Genomic DNA, 19,524 nt, shown 5'->3' on the forward strand with positions numbered 1-19,524 from the left:
AATGGTATCATAGGGAGCTTCCCTGGTGGCACAAGGGGTTAAGTCTCAGCACTATGAAGCTATCAGCAGCCACTGCAGCAGGAGTTCAATCCCTGTCCAGGAAGCTGACCCACATAGTGCAGCAGACCTCTCCTGTAGCACTCACTGCTCCTCTCAGCAGTGTATTTCAGTGTATCTTCTGTTCTGCTCCCCACTGTGCTTCTGGTGAATCCTCTCACCTCTCTGCACCTCTGGCCTGCACCCCAGATCTTGTATGCATAGATAAATAACGTATAAAAATTCAATCATATGGGCCTCCGTGGTAGCGCAGGGGGTTGAACACCGCACTATGAAGCAATCCGCCGCCTCTTCTGTTCCCCTCTCTGTCTCTATGAATCCACTCACTCCTCACATTTCTGGCCTGTACCCCAGCTCTTGTATGCATAAATAAATAAATCTTTAAAAAAATTCAATCATAGACAATGCTCAATTAATGGTAAAAAATAAAATTTTTCTTTTACCTTAGTTTATTCCTTATTAAATGTTCTTCCTTTTCATGTTGATCTGAGTTTATAAATGCTATTATTTCCTTCTCTACAGAACTTGCTTTAATATAACATGTAGCTGTATTGAAAACCATTTTACTGGCAAAAATCCACTCTATTTTTGATAGTCTGAGAAAGTTTTTATTTCTCTGTCACTTTGAAGGAGAATGTTGAGGATACAGAATTCTAGGATTTTTTTCCCCTTTCATCCTTTCAGTGCTTTATTAAATATGTAGTTCTACTCTTCCTTGTTTGCATAGATTCTGAGGAAATAGGATGCATTTCTTATTTTTGCTTCTTAATAGGTGAAGTATTTTGTTCCTATAGCTCTTTTCAGCACTCTATATCTTTGCTTTTCTGAACTTGAACATTCTATTTAATGTTTCTGCATCTGTGGTTTGCTATGTGACTTTTTTTGGAGAAATTCTCCATCATTATTTCTACTATATCTTCTGTTCCATTTTCTCATGCTCCACTGGCATGCCCGTATTTAGGTTATTATTTGTGAAGTTGTTCTGTAGTGCTTTGGGTATTCTGTTCTCCTTTTTCTCAGTCTTTGTTTTCTTTTCAGTTTTAGAAGTTTCTTTTTTTTTTTAAGATTTATTTATTTACTTATTTATTTACTTACTTAATTTATTTATTTATTTATTTATGCAAGCAAGCACTGGGTACAGTCAGAAGTGTGGGAGGGTGAGAGAATTCACCAGAGCCAGAGCAGGGAATAGAACAGGCAGACTGACAAAGAAATACACTGCTGAGGGGAGCAGTGGGCGTGGCAGGAGAGGTCTGCATGCCATGTGGGACCCTCGCCACCTGCTGGGGATCGAACCATCGCTTCAGAGGCTGCAGTGCTCAACCGCTGCGACACCAGTCGCAGCCCAGTGCTCAACCGCTGCGACACCAGGGGAGGCCCAATTTTGGAAGTTTCTATTGCTATATCGTCAAGTCCAGAGATCCTGTCCTCAGTAATATTCAGTCCACTAATAAGGCCATCAGACATTTTTCTATTTAGAGCATTTTTTCATTAGCCTTTTATTTTATTTATTTTGGCTTGTTCTTTGGTTCTTTCCTAGCATTTCCATCTCTTTGTTTATGCATACATTGCCTATTTGGTTTTGCATGGTTTCTTCTTTACACATAGGAGACTTTTGCATACCAATTAAAGTCATCTGAAGTTACCAACCTGCTAATTTCAATATCCCCGACCTCCCTGATGTGTCAGATTCTGATTCCCCCCCACCACCTCTCTCTCTCTCTCTTTCAAATTCTGCATCTTACCCATAAGGATGCTTTGGATTTTTTTTTTCTTTATTACTGGACTTGATTTACCGGGTAAAAGGAATTGCTGTAAATAGGCCTTTAGTAATTGGGAAATTGGGAGTACAATATGGGGGGGTTATTCTATAGTACTATATGATTAGCTTTCAGACTTTTAGCGAGTTTATACCACTGGATTAAACTTTATAAGGTTATCTAAGTTATTTCCTACCCCCCTCCTTAGTTGCACAAGATATCTAGAGCTATCTGGAGTTAGGTATTTCCCTTCCCTCAGATCAGTTAAATTCTGTTAATACCCCAACAGGTTGGGTTCTGATTATCTAATTTCTTCTGAGAATAAGATTTGTTAAGAATGGAGTGTCCTGATGTTCTTCTAAAATGGTTTCTTTCCCCTCCCTCCATCAGAAGTATGACTGGACTTTACTCCATTATTTGCTATGAGCTCCTGGAAACAAATCTCATGAAATTATGGGGCCCCATTTGTGAATGGGGCCCTCAGGAGATTATAATTTTAAGAGTTGCCCGCATATAGCCTTCAGAAATTCATGAATTGTAGTTCTGGTTTTCCTACCCTCCTGTTGGTTCCCATAGTAGTCCCTACTCCTACATCTCTGCTGAGGTAAGCTGAAAATTTCTGAATCAGTCTCTTTATTTCTAGTCAGTTTTGGGAGTAGTGTTTTACTTTGTATCTCTGATGTCTTGTAGATCCAAGGACAGCTGTTGTTTTTTCAGTATGTTCAGCTTTTTCTTGTTAAGATGGAGTAGTAATTTCTAAATTCCTTACATGCAGGTCTGGATGAAGGATACAGTCTTTATTTCTGTTTATTATTAACACTTGTTTACATCATACATTTCCCTGCTATATATTCATTTCAGCATGTACCTTCAGTCACCTGTTTATTTTTCAGTCATGCTCTTCTGATTGTTTTATTTTTCTGTTGTTATTTATTCCCTTTTTTTCTCCTCTACTCTTTCTGGATGGACTTCCTCAGTTTTTCTATCAATTTCTTTGCTTCCTTTCCTGTGGGTGTCTATTCTGGAATTTTGTTTACAGTTACATGTGGGTTTTTATAGAATACCTATGTTTTAGGTCCTTTATGAGCTGGTGTCTACTCTCCATCATTTGATTATACTGTCATACTCATTTTTTCCTTCCCCTTAATATTTGGTATTGTTGATTCATAATATTCTTGTGCTTGTTTTTGACATTTTGCTAAGGAATTTGTGTTTCAATTTTATTTTCTTATGGAAAAACTTATTTTAAAATTATTTGAAGAATGGATGTGGTGGTGGCAAAGTCTATTATTACTGTTTGTCTAAGAAAATCCTTATTATCACTGCATACTTAATTAGAAATTTTTCAGGATAGAGAATTCTTGCATGATAGTTCTTGTCTTTCCAGATTGCAGATATTTTCTTCCACTTTCTTCTTGCTTGATGTGTGTCTGGACTGAAATCTGGGGAAATCCTTATTTAGGAACCCATATAATTTATTTTTCTTCTTGCTTCCAGTATCATTTCCCCTTTATCTTTGACTTTTGATAGTTTTACAATGATGTGACTGGGTGTAGATCATATTGCATATAGGAATTTAGGTATTTTCTCTGCCTGCTGGACTTCCATACTTAATTCATTCTTAGTTTGGAAAGCTCTCATTTATTATTTGTTGAATAGGTTTTAGAGTCCTATTGTTTTTCTTTCCCCCTGGGACTCCAATCATTCATAGGTTTCCTCTTCTATTTGAATCTCATATTTCTCATAGAATTTTCTCACTTTCCTTTGCCTTGATGCTTCCTCTTCTAAATTTGCAATTTGTTTGAGTCTTCACCGCTAAAATGTCTCTTTCTTCTGACATTTTGATTCTATTCAAAGCACTAATTTTGTCTGCACTTCATTCAGAATCTCTTTATATGATCTTTCTATATATCCCATGTCTTTAGTAAGAATTCTCTGTGTTCCTGGATATCCTTTCTGAGATCTTGCATCTGCCTATAATGCCTTTGACTGGCCTTCCAGTATTTCATTTAACATTTTAATATTGTTGTTTTGAAGTCATTGTCAGATAGTTTCTCTATTTCTGTCTCTTTTGTACTTGTCCCAGGACTTTTGATCTTCTCATTTTGCCTTCCCATCTTGTGTTGAGAGGTTGCTTGCTTTCTAGGCATGTTTATATTACCTTATTGTTATTTATGTGTGTGCATGTGTTTGGGAGCACTGGGAATTAATCTTTGACCTCTTCTTACTTTACCTCAGTGTAAAGTGGAGGAAGGGCTTTAATATTCAATGTTTGTTTGAGGAGTGCTGTTAGTCAGCTCTACCTCTTTTTGCCCCACAGACAAAAGGTTGTCTTCACTTTACTTTCCACCTCATTATTCCTTTCATACAAGGGTCATGACCTGTGAAGCTAGGGCCTCCCAGCAGGAAGGGCAATATTTGGGTCTCCAGGCTCTCACTCCAGGAATAATCTGCACCTGGCTCAGAGGCTGCTCTGGGTGCTCACTGGGCACAGGTGTGCCCAGTTAACACTCTGGCATCCACCATGGCCGCCGTTGCACCACACTTGCCCGGGCTGCTGCTTCTCAGGACTGGGAGGTACACAAGCTGTTGATCTGTCTTTCTGGAGGATATGCGACCACACCCTAAAGTCATTCTTTATGCTGTTGGGCTTTTTATGGAGTATGGCCTAGCTCTACCTGGCTTTTCTTTGCTCACTTTAGGGTGGGGCAGGGGGAGCCTGCTTTGAGCAAGCTGCCCCAATGGCTTCCAATTTTCTGTGTCCATTCATGCTAGGGAAATTGCGCCACAATTTCACAATATCCTGGGTTTCCCTCCACATGGCTTGATTGTTTGACCCCCTATCCCTTAGTTTTTAAACTCCCTGGGGAAGTCCTCAGGCAGTGTAGCTGGTTAGAAATGCCTGAATTTTTCTAGGAGCATGTCGCAGTGTTTTCCAGGGAGAGGGGGATTCCAGCCTCTTTGTTCTGCCACATTGTGGGTCATAATAATAAGCTAAAGTTGTTGGTGGTTAAGATTTAGCATTTAAAAGTTATTGGTTATCAGACATGGCTAGATCTGCTCACCATTTTCTAAAAACCTGGATGAAGTTTTTAGAAAACTCTAGATGCGTATGGCATTTTATATTATAATTTGTATTTTTAAGGAATATTACATATCATTATATATAATCCTTTAAAATGTTGCTGGACACAAAATTTGTCAAAAACCTATAACCCAGTATATTTTACTGGACTAAATAGTGAAATTTTTGCAGCAATAATATATACAATTTTAGACCACTGTTCTTGATCATTTCATCTTTCCCAATTTTATTGTTTACGTTTCTATAATGCAAAGTCAGACTATGTTTCAAAGAAAATATTCTTACATATGGTCTTCAACTGTGAGGTCAATGTGCTGTTTATTTTTTGCTACAATACTGTTTCTTAGAATTGTTACTCAGTGTTGGAATGTGGAAATTACATTGAAAATTTCCAGAAGAAAATAAAATCATTCTGTAGTTAAAATGCAGTTGAATATTAGTCATTTTATCAGATGAGGGTCAAAAGACTTCTTTTTGTTTGTTTTACTTTTTATTCACTTTGATATGTGTAAAGGGCAGAAACAGACATGGTGCAGGTTTTCTATGATCTAGCAGACCGGGTGAAGGAGAAGTCAGAGTTCTCAGTGGCTTTTGCAGGTCTTTTATTGGGATTACCAAGTACAAGGCAGGCAGGGGCGCTGGGGGGCCGGTAGGCTGGCAGGCCTCCCAGCCCCCAGCACGTCTTCACTGTGGGCTCTCTGGCCTTCTCTCGGCTTCTGCTTCTCTTGCTTCTCGCTTCTCTCTTGGCTTCTGCTCAGCTTCTACTGGCATCCTCGGGACGCTGCCCATAAAAGCCCAGTTGAATCCCATCTACCTATGCCCACACCCTACTCCAGGTGCCTGCCATCAGGCATGCATTCAGGACCGCAAGGATCCATCATCTATCCTGATGGCGGGAGGGCAGAAAAGCCTGACATTTTTCCTTACCCTATGTAAAGGCAGGAAGGACACTGTGCAGGTTTTCTGATCCCATGCAGACCAGGAAAAGGAGGAGTCAGAGTCCTCAGTGGTTTTTTGCAGGTCTTTTATTGGGGTCCACTGGGTACGTGACAGGCAGGGGTGCTGGGAGGCTGGCAGTCCTCCCAGCCCCCAGCAAATCTTCACTCTATCTGGGCTCTCTGGCGTTCTCTGCTTCTGCTTCGGGCTTCTTCTCTTTCAGCTTCTCTCCGGCTTCTCTTTCGACTTCTGCTGCTGGCGTCCCCGTGACGCCACCCTTATAAAGCAGTCTTAGTACAGGTGTACCCACTTCAGGTGCCCGCCATCAGGCATGCATTCAGGATCACAGGGTTCCCTCATCTATCCTGATGGTGGGAGGACAGAAAAGCCTGATTTTTTACCTTACCCTACACCCTACAATATGTAATCATAGATTTAAGGCATACTACTTTGACTTACTTGCTTATTCCCTTAAAAATATTTCTTTCCTCAAATTAAAAAAAAAAAAAACCCTCTTTACAAAAGTGTTTACCAGAAGTGAAGAAGGAAAATTGTGTATAAATTGGATAAAATAGGTCAATTATATGGTGAAGGAATGCAGCTAGAGGTTGACTTGTAATGTTGTACACCTATAGGCTATATAGTGTTATAAACCAATATATTTCAAATAAAATGAAGTAAATTGTTAAAAAATGTTTTCTGTAACGGTGTGTTGATATAAAAATAAGTGTTACAGCAAATTGTTCCATTAAGTGCATATTAAATAAGCTTGTTGGTTGGTAAGCTCTCACTCTGGGCTTTTAGTCCACATTGATGGCAGGACCTTCAAATTTTGCATGAACTTTCCCATTCCTTCCCTCATTATCAGTATTTTTGTCTTGGCAATTTTACTTCAGGATCTTGCCCCTTCATTTAGCCCAGTATCATATGCTGTCTCAGTGAGTAGGTTAAAAGAAATGGACATACTTCTTTCAAAATTTTCAGATACCTACTCTTGACGTTATTTTGCTTGTTTGTTTCATTTTGTCTTTGTTGTGTCTTTGATTTTTAAATTCAGTTCTTGGCATAGTCATTATATTTTGTTTTATTTTTTTTAAAGATTTATTTATACAAGCACTGGGTACAGTCAGAAGCACAGGAGGGTGAGAGAATTCACCAGAGCCAGAGGGAAGAGCAGAGCAGGCAGACTGACGAAGTACACTGCTGAGGGGAGCAGTGGGTGGCAGGAGAGGTCTGCGCACCATGTGGGGCCCTCGCCTGGCGACCGGGGAACGAACCAGCGCTGCAGAGGCTGCGGGCAGCTTCGCAACCCAGCGCTCAACCGCTGTGCCACCGGGGAGGCCCAGTCATTATATTTTAGTAACAAAAGTCTTTTGTTGAACTTTAAGTTTGCTTTATTAAATATTTGGATATAAATTATGGTCATTCAAGTTTATAATTTCATAATTTAAAAATCAATAACTACATAAGAATGGGTGCATTTTTATAAGACAGAATTATGTCTTTGGCAGAAGGCAGCATATCAATAAACATAATGTTAACTTGGAAGTCCTTTAGTAAAAAAATTTCCACTCAACCCATCCCCTAATTTGGGTTTCTCACACAGTTCTTTTACATGCTCTTAATTCATCCTCTCTTACTTCATCCTCAGTTCTGTTTGAGCTACAGGAAGTAAAAGTTTTCCTTTGTATTTTCTTTTAGTACCATCTTTGATAGTCTTTTTCCTTTCGCTCCCACTTCACTCTTTTTTTTTTTAATTTATTTATGCATGCATACAAGAACTGGGGTACAGGCCAGAGGTATGGGGGGTGAGAAGATTCACCAGAGACAGAGTGAGGAACAGAACAGGCACACTGCCTGAAACACACTGCTGAGGGGAGGAGCGGGAAAGACCGGAGAGTTCTGCCACACCATGTGGGTATCTCCCTGCCCGGCCGGGATCAAACCCGCACTGCAGAGACTGCAGACAGCTTCACAGAGCTGCACTCTTCCACCTGCACCACCAGGGGAGGCCCCCTCCCACTTCACTCTTAACCTCACAGCCCTCATTGTATTTATTAATGTCTACAAGCTTTAGTAATGCATTAAATTACCTGCTATATCAATGCCAGTTTCTGTTCCTGAGGTTCTGAATTGCTTTAGTATACACGATGTACTTAAACATCCTCCAATTTACTGTAAATGGCTGAATCTCATCTTTCCTATGACTGAAGAGTATTCCATAGTGTGGATCTACCATATCTTCTTTTTTTTTTTTTAATAGAGGCATGTTTTATTTATTTGTTGGTTTGTTTGTTTGTTTTTGTTTATACATGCACTGGGTACAGTCAGAAATGCGGGAGGGTGAGAGAATTCACCAGAGCCAGAGCGGGGAGCAGAGCAGGCAGAAGGACCGAAGTACACTGCTGAGGGGAGCAGCGGGCGGCAGGAGAGGTCTGCGCACCATGTGGGACCCTCCTCCGGTGGCCGGGGAGCAGCTGGGGATCGAACCGGCGCCGCAGATGCCACGAGCAGCTTTGCAACCCAGCGCTCAACCGCTGCGCCACCGGGGAGGCCCTACCATATCTTCTTGATCTGGTCTTTTGTTAATTAACATTTAGGCTACTTCCATGTCCTAGTTATTATAAATCATGCTAATATGAACACAGTCAAACATAAAGTTTGTGTGTGTGTGTGTGTGTGTGTGTGTTTTGATGTTCTCATTCTTTAAAATGTTCAACTGGTTTTGCTGAGTCGGATGGTATTACAGTTTTTAATTTTTTTAGATGAATTCATCTAGACTTCCATAATGGTTGTACCACTTTACAGTCCCACTACCAGTGTAATAGTTTCTCTTTCTCCACATCCTCTCCAGAACTTGCTGTTTGAGGTCTTTTTAATATGTGTCATCCTAACTGTGTGAGATGGTCTCTCTTTGTGGTTTTAACCTTTATATTTCTTATTGGAGGCTATAATGTTAATTTTTTCATTTGACTCTTTCTTGATATTCTTTCGTTAAGTGTCTGTTCAGAGGAGATGCCTATTTATTAATTAGGCTGCTATTTTTGTTGTTAAATTGTGTGAGTTTTTTGGGGGGGGCCCTCCCTGGTGGTGCAAGGGGTTAAGCATCAGCATTATAAAGCAATCTGCAGCTACTGCATCAGGAGTTTGATCACTCCCCCTCACTCCTCCCCAGACAGGGAGCAACCCACATGGCGCAGCCAACCTCTCCTATCTTGCCTGCTGCTGCTCCCCTCAGCAGTGTATTTCAGCCATTCTGTCTATTCTGTTACCCAGTCTGTCTCTAGTGAATCCTCTCCCCCCCCACACCTCTGGCTTGTACCACACTTCTTATATGCATAAATAAATAAATTTTAAAAAATAGATGGTTTTCCTTTAAATAGCGAAAGCTTGGACTTTGCTTTGAAATCAAGTCCCTCTGCACCTTTTTGCTGGTGAATTCAGGCCATATTTATTTAAGATGATTATTGAGACATATGTGTTCATAACCATTTCTTTAATTTTAGTTTTCCTTGACTTTTTATTCAGTAAGATTTCCATTTTATCTTTTGTTCAGGTTTCATTTCTATTATCTTATATATTACTTCTATGACTTTTCTTGAAGGTTCTCCTAAGGTTAGTATATGACGGGCTGTTTGTGTAAGTCTTTGGACCGTTTGGTCTGAGACACATATAACTGACCACATTATTACTCATCTCCTCCTCCATGTTATATGGTTTATGCATTTGATACCTCTATATTTATTGTTCTGTTTCTTCATAATAACCCCTTTAGACTTCTTTCATGTGCTGCTCTGTATTGATAAATTCTTTCAGTTTGTGCTGTTTAGTGAAACTCCTTACTCCATTTGTCTTGATTGTTAATCTTGAGGGTGTAAAGGAGTCTAGGCTGGAATTCTTTTCTTTAACAACATTAAGAATCTCTTGTTAATCCTCTTGTGCTGGTGATATTTGTATTGCAAACTGCTGAGAGTCTGATTCATATTTCCATTAAGTTTCTCATTTTTCTGTTGATGATTTTAGTATCCTGTCCTCGTTGGCATTCAACAGTCTTACTACAATATGCCTTAGTGTCTGCATCTCTAGTATTATTTTGTTTGGGCTCTTTGGCCTCCTCCTTGGTCACAATATCTGGCTTCTGTCTTCAGTTGAGATGTTTCTTAGCAATTATTCTTTTAAATAAGTGTTCCATGTCTTTGTCTTTCTCTTCTCCATTTGGCACCCCAAAAATATAGATATACTTTCTCTTTTAGTTACTTAACAGGGTTCTCACACTATTTTCATTTTTAATTATTTTTCTTTATGTTGTTTAATTGTGTGTTTTCTGATACTGTGTTTTCAAGGTCATTAATTCTCTCAAATACTTACATGTGTGCTGATGAGGCACTCAGTTTTGTTGTTTCATTCAATTATAGTATTTCTTAGCTCTGCTACTTCTAATTGCAACAGTCTTTTTTCTCAGTCTATTTTTCTCCTGTTTTATAGCCTCCAATTTTATTTAAAAAAATGTTCTAAGTATTAAGTGTTATAGCAGTTATAAGCTGAACACCCTTTAGTCATGACCTGCTTTTCAGCTGGTTTGAGACTTCTGTCAGTGTTTTGTTTTTTTTTTTTTTTTTTTTTTTGGTATCTTCATTTTTATATTCAGTGGGTTGTAATAGGGATAGACTTTCTGACTGGTGTTTTTCTCTTCTCTCTGCCAAACTGTTCATCCTAGTGTGTCCTGTGATTGTCCATTTTTTACTTCAGGGGAGTTTTGCTTTTCTCTGCTGCAATCTAGTTGTGAGTACAGGGGGCAGGCAAACATAGTGTCTTCATACCACTGCCATTTCGTTGACTCCTCCTTTATCGCTTCTCTGGAGTTTACCTCTTAAAACTGCCTCTAGGAAAGTAACTTTATAAATATGTAAGGTTTGTTTCTATAAACTTAACTGTATTATTTTTCTAAATTAGATGACACAAATTTGATTTGTCATGTGTGCTGTGTCAATGAATGACTTTTTTAGTATTTTAATTCTCTAAAACCTAGTGCCAACCTTAGAGGGAAGAAATTTCTTATAAAATAGAATATTCAAAGACTAGTAGCATTGACTTCACTTTCCCCTATGTCAAGACATTGCTGGGGTTGAGTAGCAGCTACCTACTTGGCGAGGGTATGTGCTTTACAGTTTATTAATATTCCCATCAGACTTATTAATTTACATTACTCCTTAGACTCTGTAGACATTTTGGTTACAGCCACTAAAAATGGAAATGAATGAGATAACTCCCATTCCCCCTCTCAAATGACTTATCTATGAAGGGATTACATTTAAAAATGATAATTCATATCTCAGAAAAAATAAAAACACTGTGCTCTGTAAAGGTACAAAGTTTTTTGTTTTTTGACAAAATTCATTTATTCATTGTGCCAATGTAATGATTAAAGAAATAAAGTGTAATAAAAGCACAACAAAAAAGGCAACCTATTCTGAGTGGGGTGGGAAATTATGTGTCAGGGCTGTTTTAGGGGAAGTTGATAATTAATTGAAATAAATTTATCTTATGAGTAGAATTCCAGGTAAAATTTGAGAACTGGAGGCTGTTGATGTAGAAATACATAGTGCCAATAATTACAGATAAGAGAAAATAACAGTGATTTTCTGGAGATTAGTAAGAAATAAAGCTACCAAGCCCAATGGCCAATCATTAACTTAATGTGACTCTAAGTCTTATCATTCTTGTTACAATCTGAAATTAAAAGATATAACCATGACTTCAACTGTTATCACATGACTTTATAATCAACCAATTTTACAAGCTGAAGAAATGCCCAGCTCATGCTCTGTTCTGATTGAACAGAATGGGATTTCCACACTCTCTAACCTATTTTTACCAAACTTGACACCACAAATAATTACCAATATGGATTTCATTGATCTCTCTGAAATGGTTTCTGATTTTAAAGTAAATTTCTCAAACTACATAAATTCTAGTTTGTAGGTCACAATGGATCAAAGATTTTTTAGGTGGGAATAACACGCACATTTTCCCCACAGGAGCTGTTAATGTCACTAAGTGTTCTAAATGCATTTGACACTGAAAGAGGGTCTTCAGTTGTTTTTTTTTTTTTTTTTTTTACCCAACGGATGGACCATAACACTAGAAATATAAACTTTTATAATATTTATGTAAAGTTTGTAAGTATCCTTTTAAATATGCTGTAGGTCTCCAATTGTAGGTAAATGCCTTTTATTTTAGTTTTTGAATAAATGCCTCATTTTTGTGCAGGAGAACCCTGATATGCAACTGATGAAATCACAATTTACTTTTTTATTTTTGTTTTTAGCTCACTCCAGTTGGCACCACAATATTTACAGGATTTTCAGGGGACAATGGAGCTACAGACATTGATGATGGCCCAAATGGACAGATAGAATATGTTATTCAGTATAATCCAGATGACCCGGTATGTAAAATCCTGTCTGCTTGGAACTTCCCCATGAGGAAGAAAGTTGAAGCTTACTCTAGCTTACACTTACTGTATCATTTTAATACTCATCTCCTGGAACCACAGTAGTAATCATGGGTTTTATTTATTTATTTATTTATTTTTATTTTATTTTATTTTATTTTTTTTACATTTTTATTTTTTTAATAATAAATTTTATTTTTATATTCCCCATACAATTTCAACCCCTCCATTCTGAACCCAATCCCTCCCCTCCCCCCCCACCCCACAAAAAGTGTCTCTGGATCATAATTTTTGTTGATTTTCACTTTCTTATAGTTATTCAATTTCCTGGTTCCTTATTTAAGTTTTCTAGATTCCTGCTCTGAGTGAGAATACAACTTTGAGATGACTTTTAATTTTTAATATTATTTAAAAGAGATATTCATGTTTAAAACCCATGATTGAGACTGGTTTTAAACATGATTATCTCTTTTAAATAATATTAAAAATTAAAAGTCATCTCAAAGTTGTATTAAGATACTTGTACTTTTAAAAGCAGTTTTGATGATATCTGTAGATAAAGCTTAAAGTGTATTTATCTATGTAGTATACCATTTTTTATAAATTATCATCTTTGCAGATTTCTAAATATCATAAACATAAATGGCACAGCCAATATGATTCAAATGTTCTGTGGAAATTGCAAATTAATACTTCTACTCTGACATCATCTGTGATGATGACAATCCCTGAAAATTCAAATATCTAAAAATTTCTCTTATAAAATCAAAACTAGAGAAAAGCAAACAAAGCTTCTAATAATAGGCACCCTTTTTTTGATTAAACCAAGATATTTTTATATTGCTTCTTAGACTTTGAAATAATTTCTTCAAATGCAACATTATTCAAAACAAAGATAAACTTAGAATTATTTTGTTCAAGTTAGAGCTGGAAGTCCTGCTTGCTATCCTTCCCTTTGTTTTCACCTGTAGTAGGTTCTCAAAATACCTTGGAATCCCCAGAGTTTAGTTTTAAATTATTCTAAATTCATGTGTTTCTTTTAATTATTCTAAATGTTTAATACTAGGAATATACAACAGTGTTGAAAATAACATGATTTTTTTTAATCATCTTGAGCTTATGTATTCAAAAGAAGAATGAAACAGATTAAAAAAAAAAAACTGAAGATTTTATGGAAACTAACAGCTCACAGTGAGATTTATCTCACACTTTTATTGTGGGAATTAAGTAATTGTGATTATATTTTTTTATTCTTAAAAATCAGTTTTTGAGTAGTAATATTTCTGTTGCAAAGGAGAGAAAATAAGCTCATAGGTGAAGTGATTTGCCATAACCATTTCTAAAATGTAATCAGGACTCCAATTTCAGAATAACATGCACCCTACTCTGTTCAAATTGTATTGTAATAAAATATTTTCTTTGGTATTTAGGTTTTAAAAATAATTCTATGTGTATGCCATGTTTGTAACTTACATTTTACAATGGCTATTTCCTAATCTGTATTCCTCAGACTCTAAAGATGAAATCTCTCAGCAAATATAGAATGGCCAATTTGTGTTTATCTAAGGAAAACACTAATGATATTTCATTAAAAAAAATCCAAACCTGTCCAAGATCTGGACAATGTAAGACAAAGTGTATTACTTTAAAAGCTATATTTTAGAATTTTAGATACATTTTAACTCAGTTTTTCTTCACAATACACCTTGAAGCAATTACTATAGATTTTATTCAATAGTTTAGGATATAAAGACTCAGAGAAATTAAGTGGCTAAGGTTACCCAGAAGTAGATGATAAAGCCAAAATTTGAACCCAGAAAGATTGACTTCAGAGACCCTGCTCTTAATTTTCACTCCCTGGGCTTTGCAAAATGAATATTAGAAAAAATGCTTAGATATTCAGGATGTTGTAAAGATAAAGGCAATAGTACATATAATACATTTAATTGTCTTAATTCCTGACTTATAAATACTTATGATAATTTTACTTTGTAGTTTTAGAATGTAAACTACTATAAAGCAAAGATAAATTGTTTCTCTAGATGCATATCTATGCATAGTCTATGTTTCTTGGCTAATACTACATTCATTTGACATTTTGTTACATGATAAACCATTTTTTTAAAGCTGCATAATTTTGTCTTATTTACATTAAGTACTATTTATCTACCCAAAGTCCTACTAGCAGACAATTCAGTTGCTTCCACTTTATCCCTAGTAGAAACAGCATGACACTGAACAACATGTCTGATTCTTTGTTGAGGATTAATTTCTAGAATTGTTGTGCCATGTCAAAGGTGTGCTTTTGGTATAGATTGGGAAAAGATCTTCCAAAAAGGGGCATTAATTGACACTCCCTCCACAGGCTATTCCACTCACGCTGGTTGTGTTTCTTCTTTACCTCTTTACCAGCCTGATCAATGAAGTATTTTGTTACATTTTAATTTATTAATTTTTTTTTAGTATGTTTAAAATATATTTTCCCCCATTCACTTGTCTGAAGACTAGATGCTTTCTACTGATCTGCATTCAAGGTCACTATGCCCTATGCCATTTCCATTCTGTTAAATCTATCCTTTTTTTATTCAATTTTCTGGCACTATATAATTTTTAAGTCTAAATTTTCCTTAATTTTATTCAAGTATTTCTTTCCTAAGATTTTCAAACTTTTTTATTTTATTTCTAAAAATGCATAGCTATAATAGCTGCTTTAAAATCCTTATCCACACAGCTGCCCTCCCTGCCCACCTGTGACTATGCATATATCAGTTTCTTCCTTTCTCTGTTTCCTAATAAACCTGTCCTTCTAAGATTAAAAAAAAAAAAAATCCTTGTCTGAATGTTCTAATATGTCTTCCTTAATGTTCTCTCCTCCTAAAAAGATATCCCATTTCCTGGTTCATCATATGTTATGTTGTTTTGGAATCCTGGACGTTGTAAATGTTGTAAGGAGATTCTTGATTTTACTGCAATATGGTATTTTTTTTTTTTTTTTTTTAGCAGATAACTGAAAACTCTTTTGGGTGCAGTTCAAATCTCAATTAGGCATATGTTTTTCTTAGTTGACTTGCTTATAGCCTGTCCCATGCAGATGTGGCTTTAGAAACTAACTAGAAATTAGGACACAGATTATAAGTTGAATATATTCTCCTTTTTGAATTTCTGATTTCTAATATCCCTCCTTCACTTTCTATCAACTTTGTGGGTCTCAAAAGGTAACCCTAATTTTTCAGACCAGAAAGACTTCAAGCAGTCTATCAGAGTTGTAATTGCCTCTTGAGTTGCTCAGTTTAGTCTCCACTCAGACTAACTGCCATAGAATATGAATCTTAACCATGTTGCCTATGTATAGTCTCCCCCAGGATGGGCCTGTGTTGACTCTATATTCAGGAATGTCAGGATTTTCTTTCTTTCTTTCTTTCTTTTTTTGGCATATAAATTGTCAGATAAAAGATATTCAGCCATATAGAAGCAGAACAATTCCTTAATATTCAAAAAATATTTTTAGAAGCTTGATGCTCTTACTCATTTTCTCTTCTGAAGCATTCTGGTTTTCCTAAATATTAGGGGGTACCAACAATGTTAGAAATATTTCAAGTTTTACTCAGAAAAGTGAAACATACAATCATTGTATCCATAACTGTAGACTAAAATTGATAAATTGTCAGCTAATTTACCATTGCTACTAGTTTTTTTAATCAGAAATACTAAAATCTAAAATGACTTTAGGCTATTTTTCTCTATGAGAAAGGAAAAAAATGGGGAAAGTATTGAAAAAAAGAGGGTGATCATAGGTGTCAATTCATCTCTCTATAAAAATAAAAGGATATTCCCAATATAGGCATGCATGTGACGATATCCTCGTATAGCTGTATTCCTAAAAATTAGAAAAATAACAAAATATATTACATGAAATTATTAAATTGAAGACTCATCAAATACAACAACTTTTAATTTTTGTTACTAAATGTTACCACTAATCCTTTGACAAATCTCAGGGGATATGTAATACAGCTGTTATCTGTTTCTTTTTTTTAAAGATTTATTTATTTATGCATACAAGAATTGGGGTACAGGTCAGAGGCATGGGAGGTGAGAGGATTCACCAGAGACAGAGTGGGGAACAGAACAGGCAGATTGACTGAAGTACACCGTTGAGGGGAGCAGCAGACAAGACAGGAGAGGTCTCCTGCACCATGTGGATAGCTCCCTGGCTGGGAATCGAACTTGTGCTGCAGTGGTTACCCATACCTTCATAGTGCGGTGCTTAACACCTTGTGCCACCAGAGAGGTTCTGTTATCGGTTTCAGTGTAACATTATCACAAAAATTTACTGGCTTAAAACAACATACACTTATTTTGTTTTAGTTTCTATGGCTAAAATCTCGATATAGCTTCATTGGACTCTTGCTTATGCTCTCACAAAGTTGAAATCAAGGTATTGACCAGATTTGTTTTCATATGGAAACTTAACTAGGGAAGGATTTCCTTCCAGGTAAACTCAAATTGTGATCAGAATTCATTATTTCATGGTAGTAGGATAGAGTCTTGTATTTTTGTCATCCTTTGATTAGAGATTGTGCTCAGCATTTGGAGATCACCCTACATTTCTTAACCGCTTCTTTCATTAAGTCTGCTCAGAGGCATCTAGAGCAAATTTGTTTGTAAGACAGAGTTTATATATCAAAATGCAATCACAAGAGAGACAGTTTATCACGTATACTATATTCTGTTGGATAAATGCATATAAGAGAGGTCCTGCCCACACTACAGGGAAGGATATTATACAGAGAAATGAGTTGCTTATCAGGAAGCAGGGATAGAAAGTGGTCCCTTAAGAGCCTGTCTATAACACCTATTATAATGTTCAGCATTATTATCATCATTTTTAAATGCCATACAAACAGATCTACTATGAAAAAAATGTGAGCCTTTTTTAAACAAATTTATGCCAAAATAAAGGGGATGAAGTACCTGTTCTAGTCCTAATAAAGGGCAAGTATGTGATAATGTTTGCATCTGTAATATTTTTCTAACCCTACTTTTGTTTGTGATCTGGATGGAGAGTTACACTAGATGTGAAAGAAAGAATTAGGTATTTTTACTCTCCCAAATTATAAAATTTCAGTTGTCAATGTTGTATACTTTTCACTGAAACAAAGCACATTATTTAATCACTGAACAAAATAAAAATTAAAATTGAGTTTTTGGTTTCTTTCCTTTGACTATTCTGTTTATTGCATTTTATCTAAAATAAAGAAGGGAGAAGTTTGTGCCTAAAGAGCTACTGAGCTGATAGACCAAATTCAAACCAAAAACATTTGTGCTGTTTTCAAAACTTTCTGGTTTTTCCTCTCTTTGAAGACATGCAAGGAATATACTTTTCTTCATTGTAGGAAATTACTTGCTCTGGCTCATGAAATGTGAATTTGGACTCCCTATAGTGTTGAAAGAATTGAGAAAAAAGTGAAACATAATTTCTTTTGTAATGTGTAAGCATATGATACACTTTATTTTCATGAGTCAGGAAGTTAATACCAGTTTAAATGCAAATTTTTTAACAAATCCTCATCTTGAAATAGTTTGCATATAAGTCAAAGTCCAAATTTCAGTCCAAAAACTGCTAAGTACAAGTTGGCATTTTCCCTTCCACTGCTGGAGAAAAACATGCTGAGGTCTAATGTCTTTTAGCACAAGTTCCCGAATGACAATAGAAACAGAGCCCATGTACTTAATTATATTAGATGTGCATATAAATATAAAAAGAGCAAGAATAACACATTGTTATGTTAAGCCATTAATTTGGATATTTAGCTGTTGCATCATAACCTAACTTTCCTTAGCTAATAATTAGACCAACCAAAAATAATTGTAAATACCTCATTATTAAAGTCCTCTATACAATACATGGGAAGAATTTTTACTGTGTTTATCAAGTTGCTGACTACTTTTTTGTGTCTTCATGTTAATACAAATACATTGACCTCATTAGATTGTTTAATAAAACAAAAAAAAAAAAAACTCCTAAAATTGGGACAGAATTTATCACATGCTCTACAGAAATTTTTAGTTTGGAACTTAATCTTATATGGAGAATGCAATTATAATAGGTATTCTGATGCTTCAAATCTCATTGTTAGCTAGTTTAATAAAACTATCCATATAATAGATTATCATATCACTCTATTATGTTATTCTCACTTTTTTTAATACCAGACTGAAGTGATGTTTTCTCTGCATTTTAATGTTTTGACTAATGTGATAAGGAGGGAACTGATGACATATCCCTCCTAGCATTCTCCAGTGCATGAAATAGACAGCACAGCATTTCTATTAACTATCTCTGCCACTCAGAAAAGCACTGAAGGCATTTAACCAATATGCATGGGTAGTTTCTTTCTTGTAGGTATTAGAGTGATATTTCAGTGGATGGTAACATCTTTTAACTTTTTTATCCTCCTGAGTAGATTGTCCTTCTTTTGTAATATAGTTGACTCCCTATAGTGTTGAAAGAATTGAGAAAAAAGTGAAACATAATTTCTTTTGTAATGTGTAAGCATATGATACACTTTATTTTCCTGAGTCAGGAAGTTAATACCAGTTTAAATGCAAATTTTTTAACAAATCCTCATCCTGAAATAGTTTGCATATAAGTCAAAGTCCAAATTTCAGATGTTATTAAATATTTAAAATATTTTAGGCTAAGCAAAAACAACTATTGCTTACTTTAGGTAAGTTACTAAGAATATTATCTGTATTTTAATAATGTTTTTACAGGGTACATTATATAAAGACAGTCTCATGATTCTATAAAATCATATTATTGTTATTTTACAATGACCTCTCATGATTGTTAAGTCTAAAGATCTTATGTAAAAGTTTGAAACTGCTGTAAGTCTTGAGATTATTTAATTTTACAAAAAGGAAAAAAAAAATAGGCCTCTAATCCCAACCAGAGACCTCTTAATAAATTTTCTGGGAAAGTGGTTAGAACAAGTTGAAATTAATGTAATTATGACCTTAAATGTTTCCTTAAATGTGCATATGTATGTCTATGTGTGTGGCAGGAAAAGAACGTTCTGGGTAAAACAGAAAAACAATGAACAGATTATTGTTGCTATTAGGAGCACATTCTATATAATTATCTAGATAATTGGCGAACTCAAAAGCAGTGTTTTGGAGAACACAATAGAACCAACACAGAGATAAAAGAATAAAAAAAAAAGGGTGTC

At 35.8% G+C, this 19,524-nt stretch overlaps 1 protein-coding gene across 1 annotated transcript in view; it reads left to right on the plus strand.

Annotated features, from left to right (window-relative positions):
• The window catches only part of PCDH15 (protocadherin related 15), a gene marked incomplete at both ends in the record, with an annotated part of 665,703 nt that overhangs the window by 256,208 nt on the left and 389,971 nt on the right, over window positions 1-19,524 (plus strand). The window contains one exon of the mRNA XM_084244834.1: window positions 12,167-12,286. Coding sequence (XP_084100960.1) covers window positions 12,167-12,286 — 120 coding nt within the window. The remainder of the gene's footprint in view (window positions 1-12,166; window positions 12,287-19,524) is intronic.

Source organism: Talpa europaea (assembly GCF_964194135.1).
Source record: "Talpa europaea genome assembly, chromosome: 10".
NCBI lineage: Eukaryota > Metazoa > Chordata > Mammalia > Eulipotyphla > Talpidae > Talpa > Talpa europaea.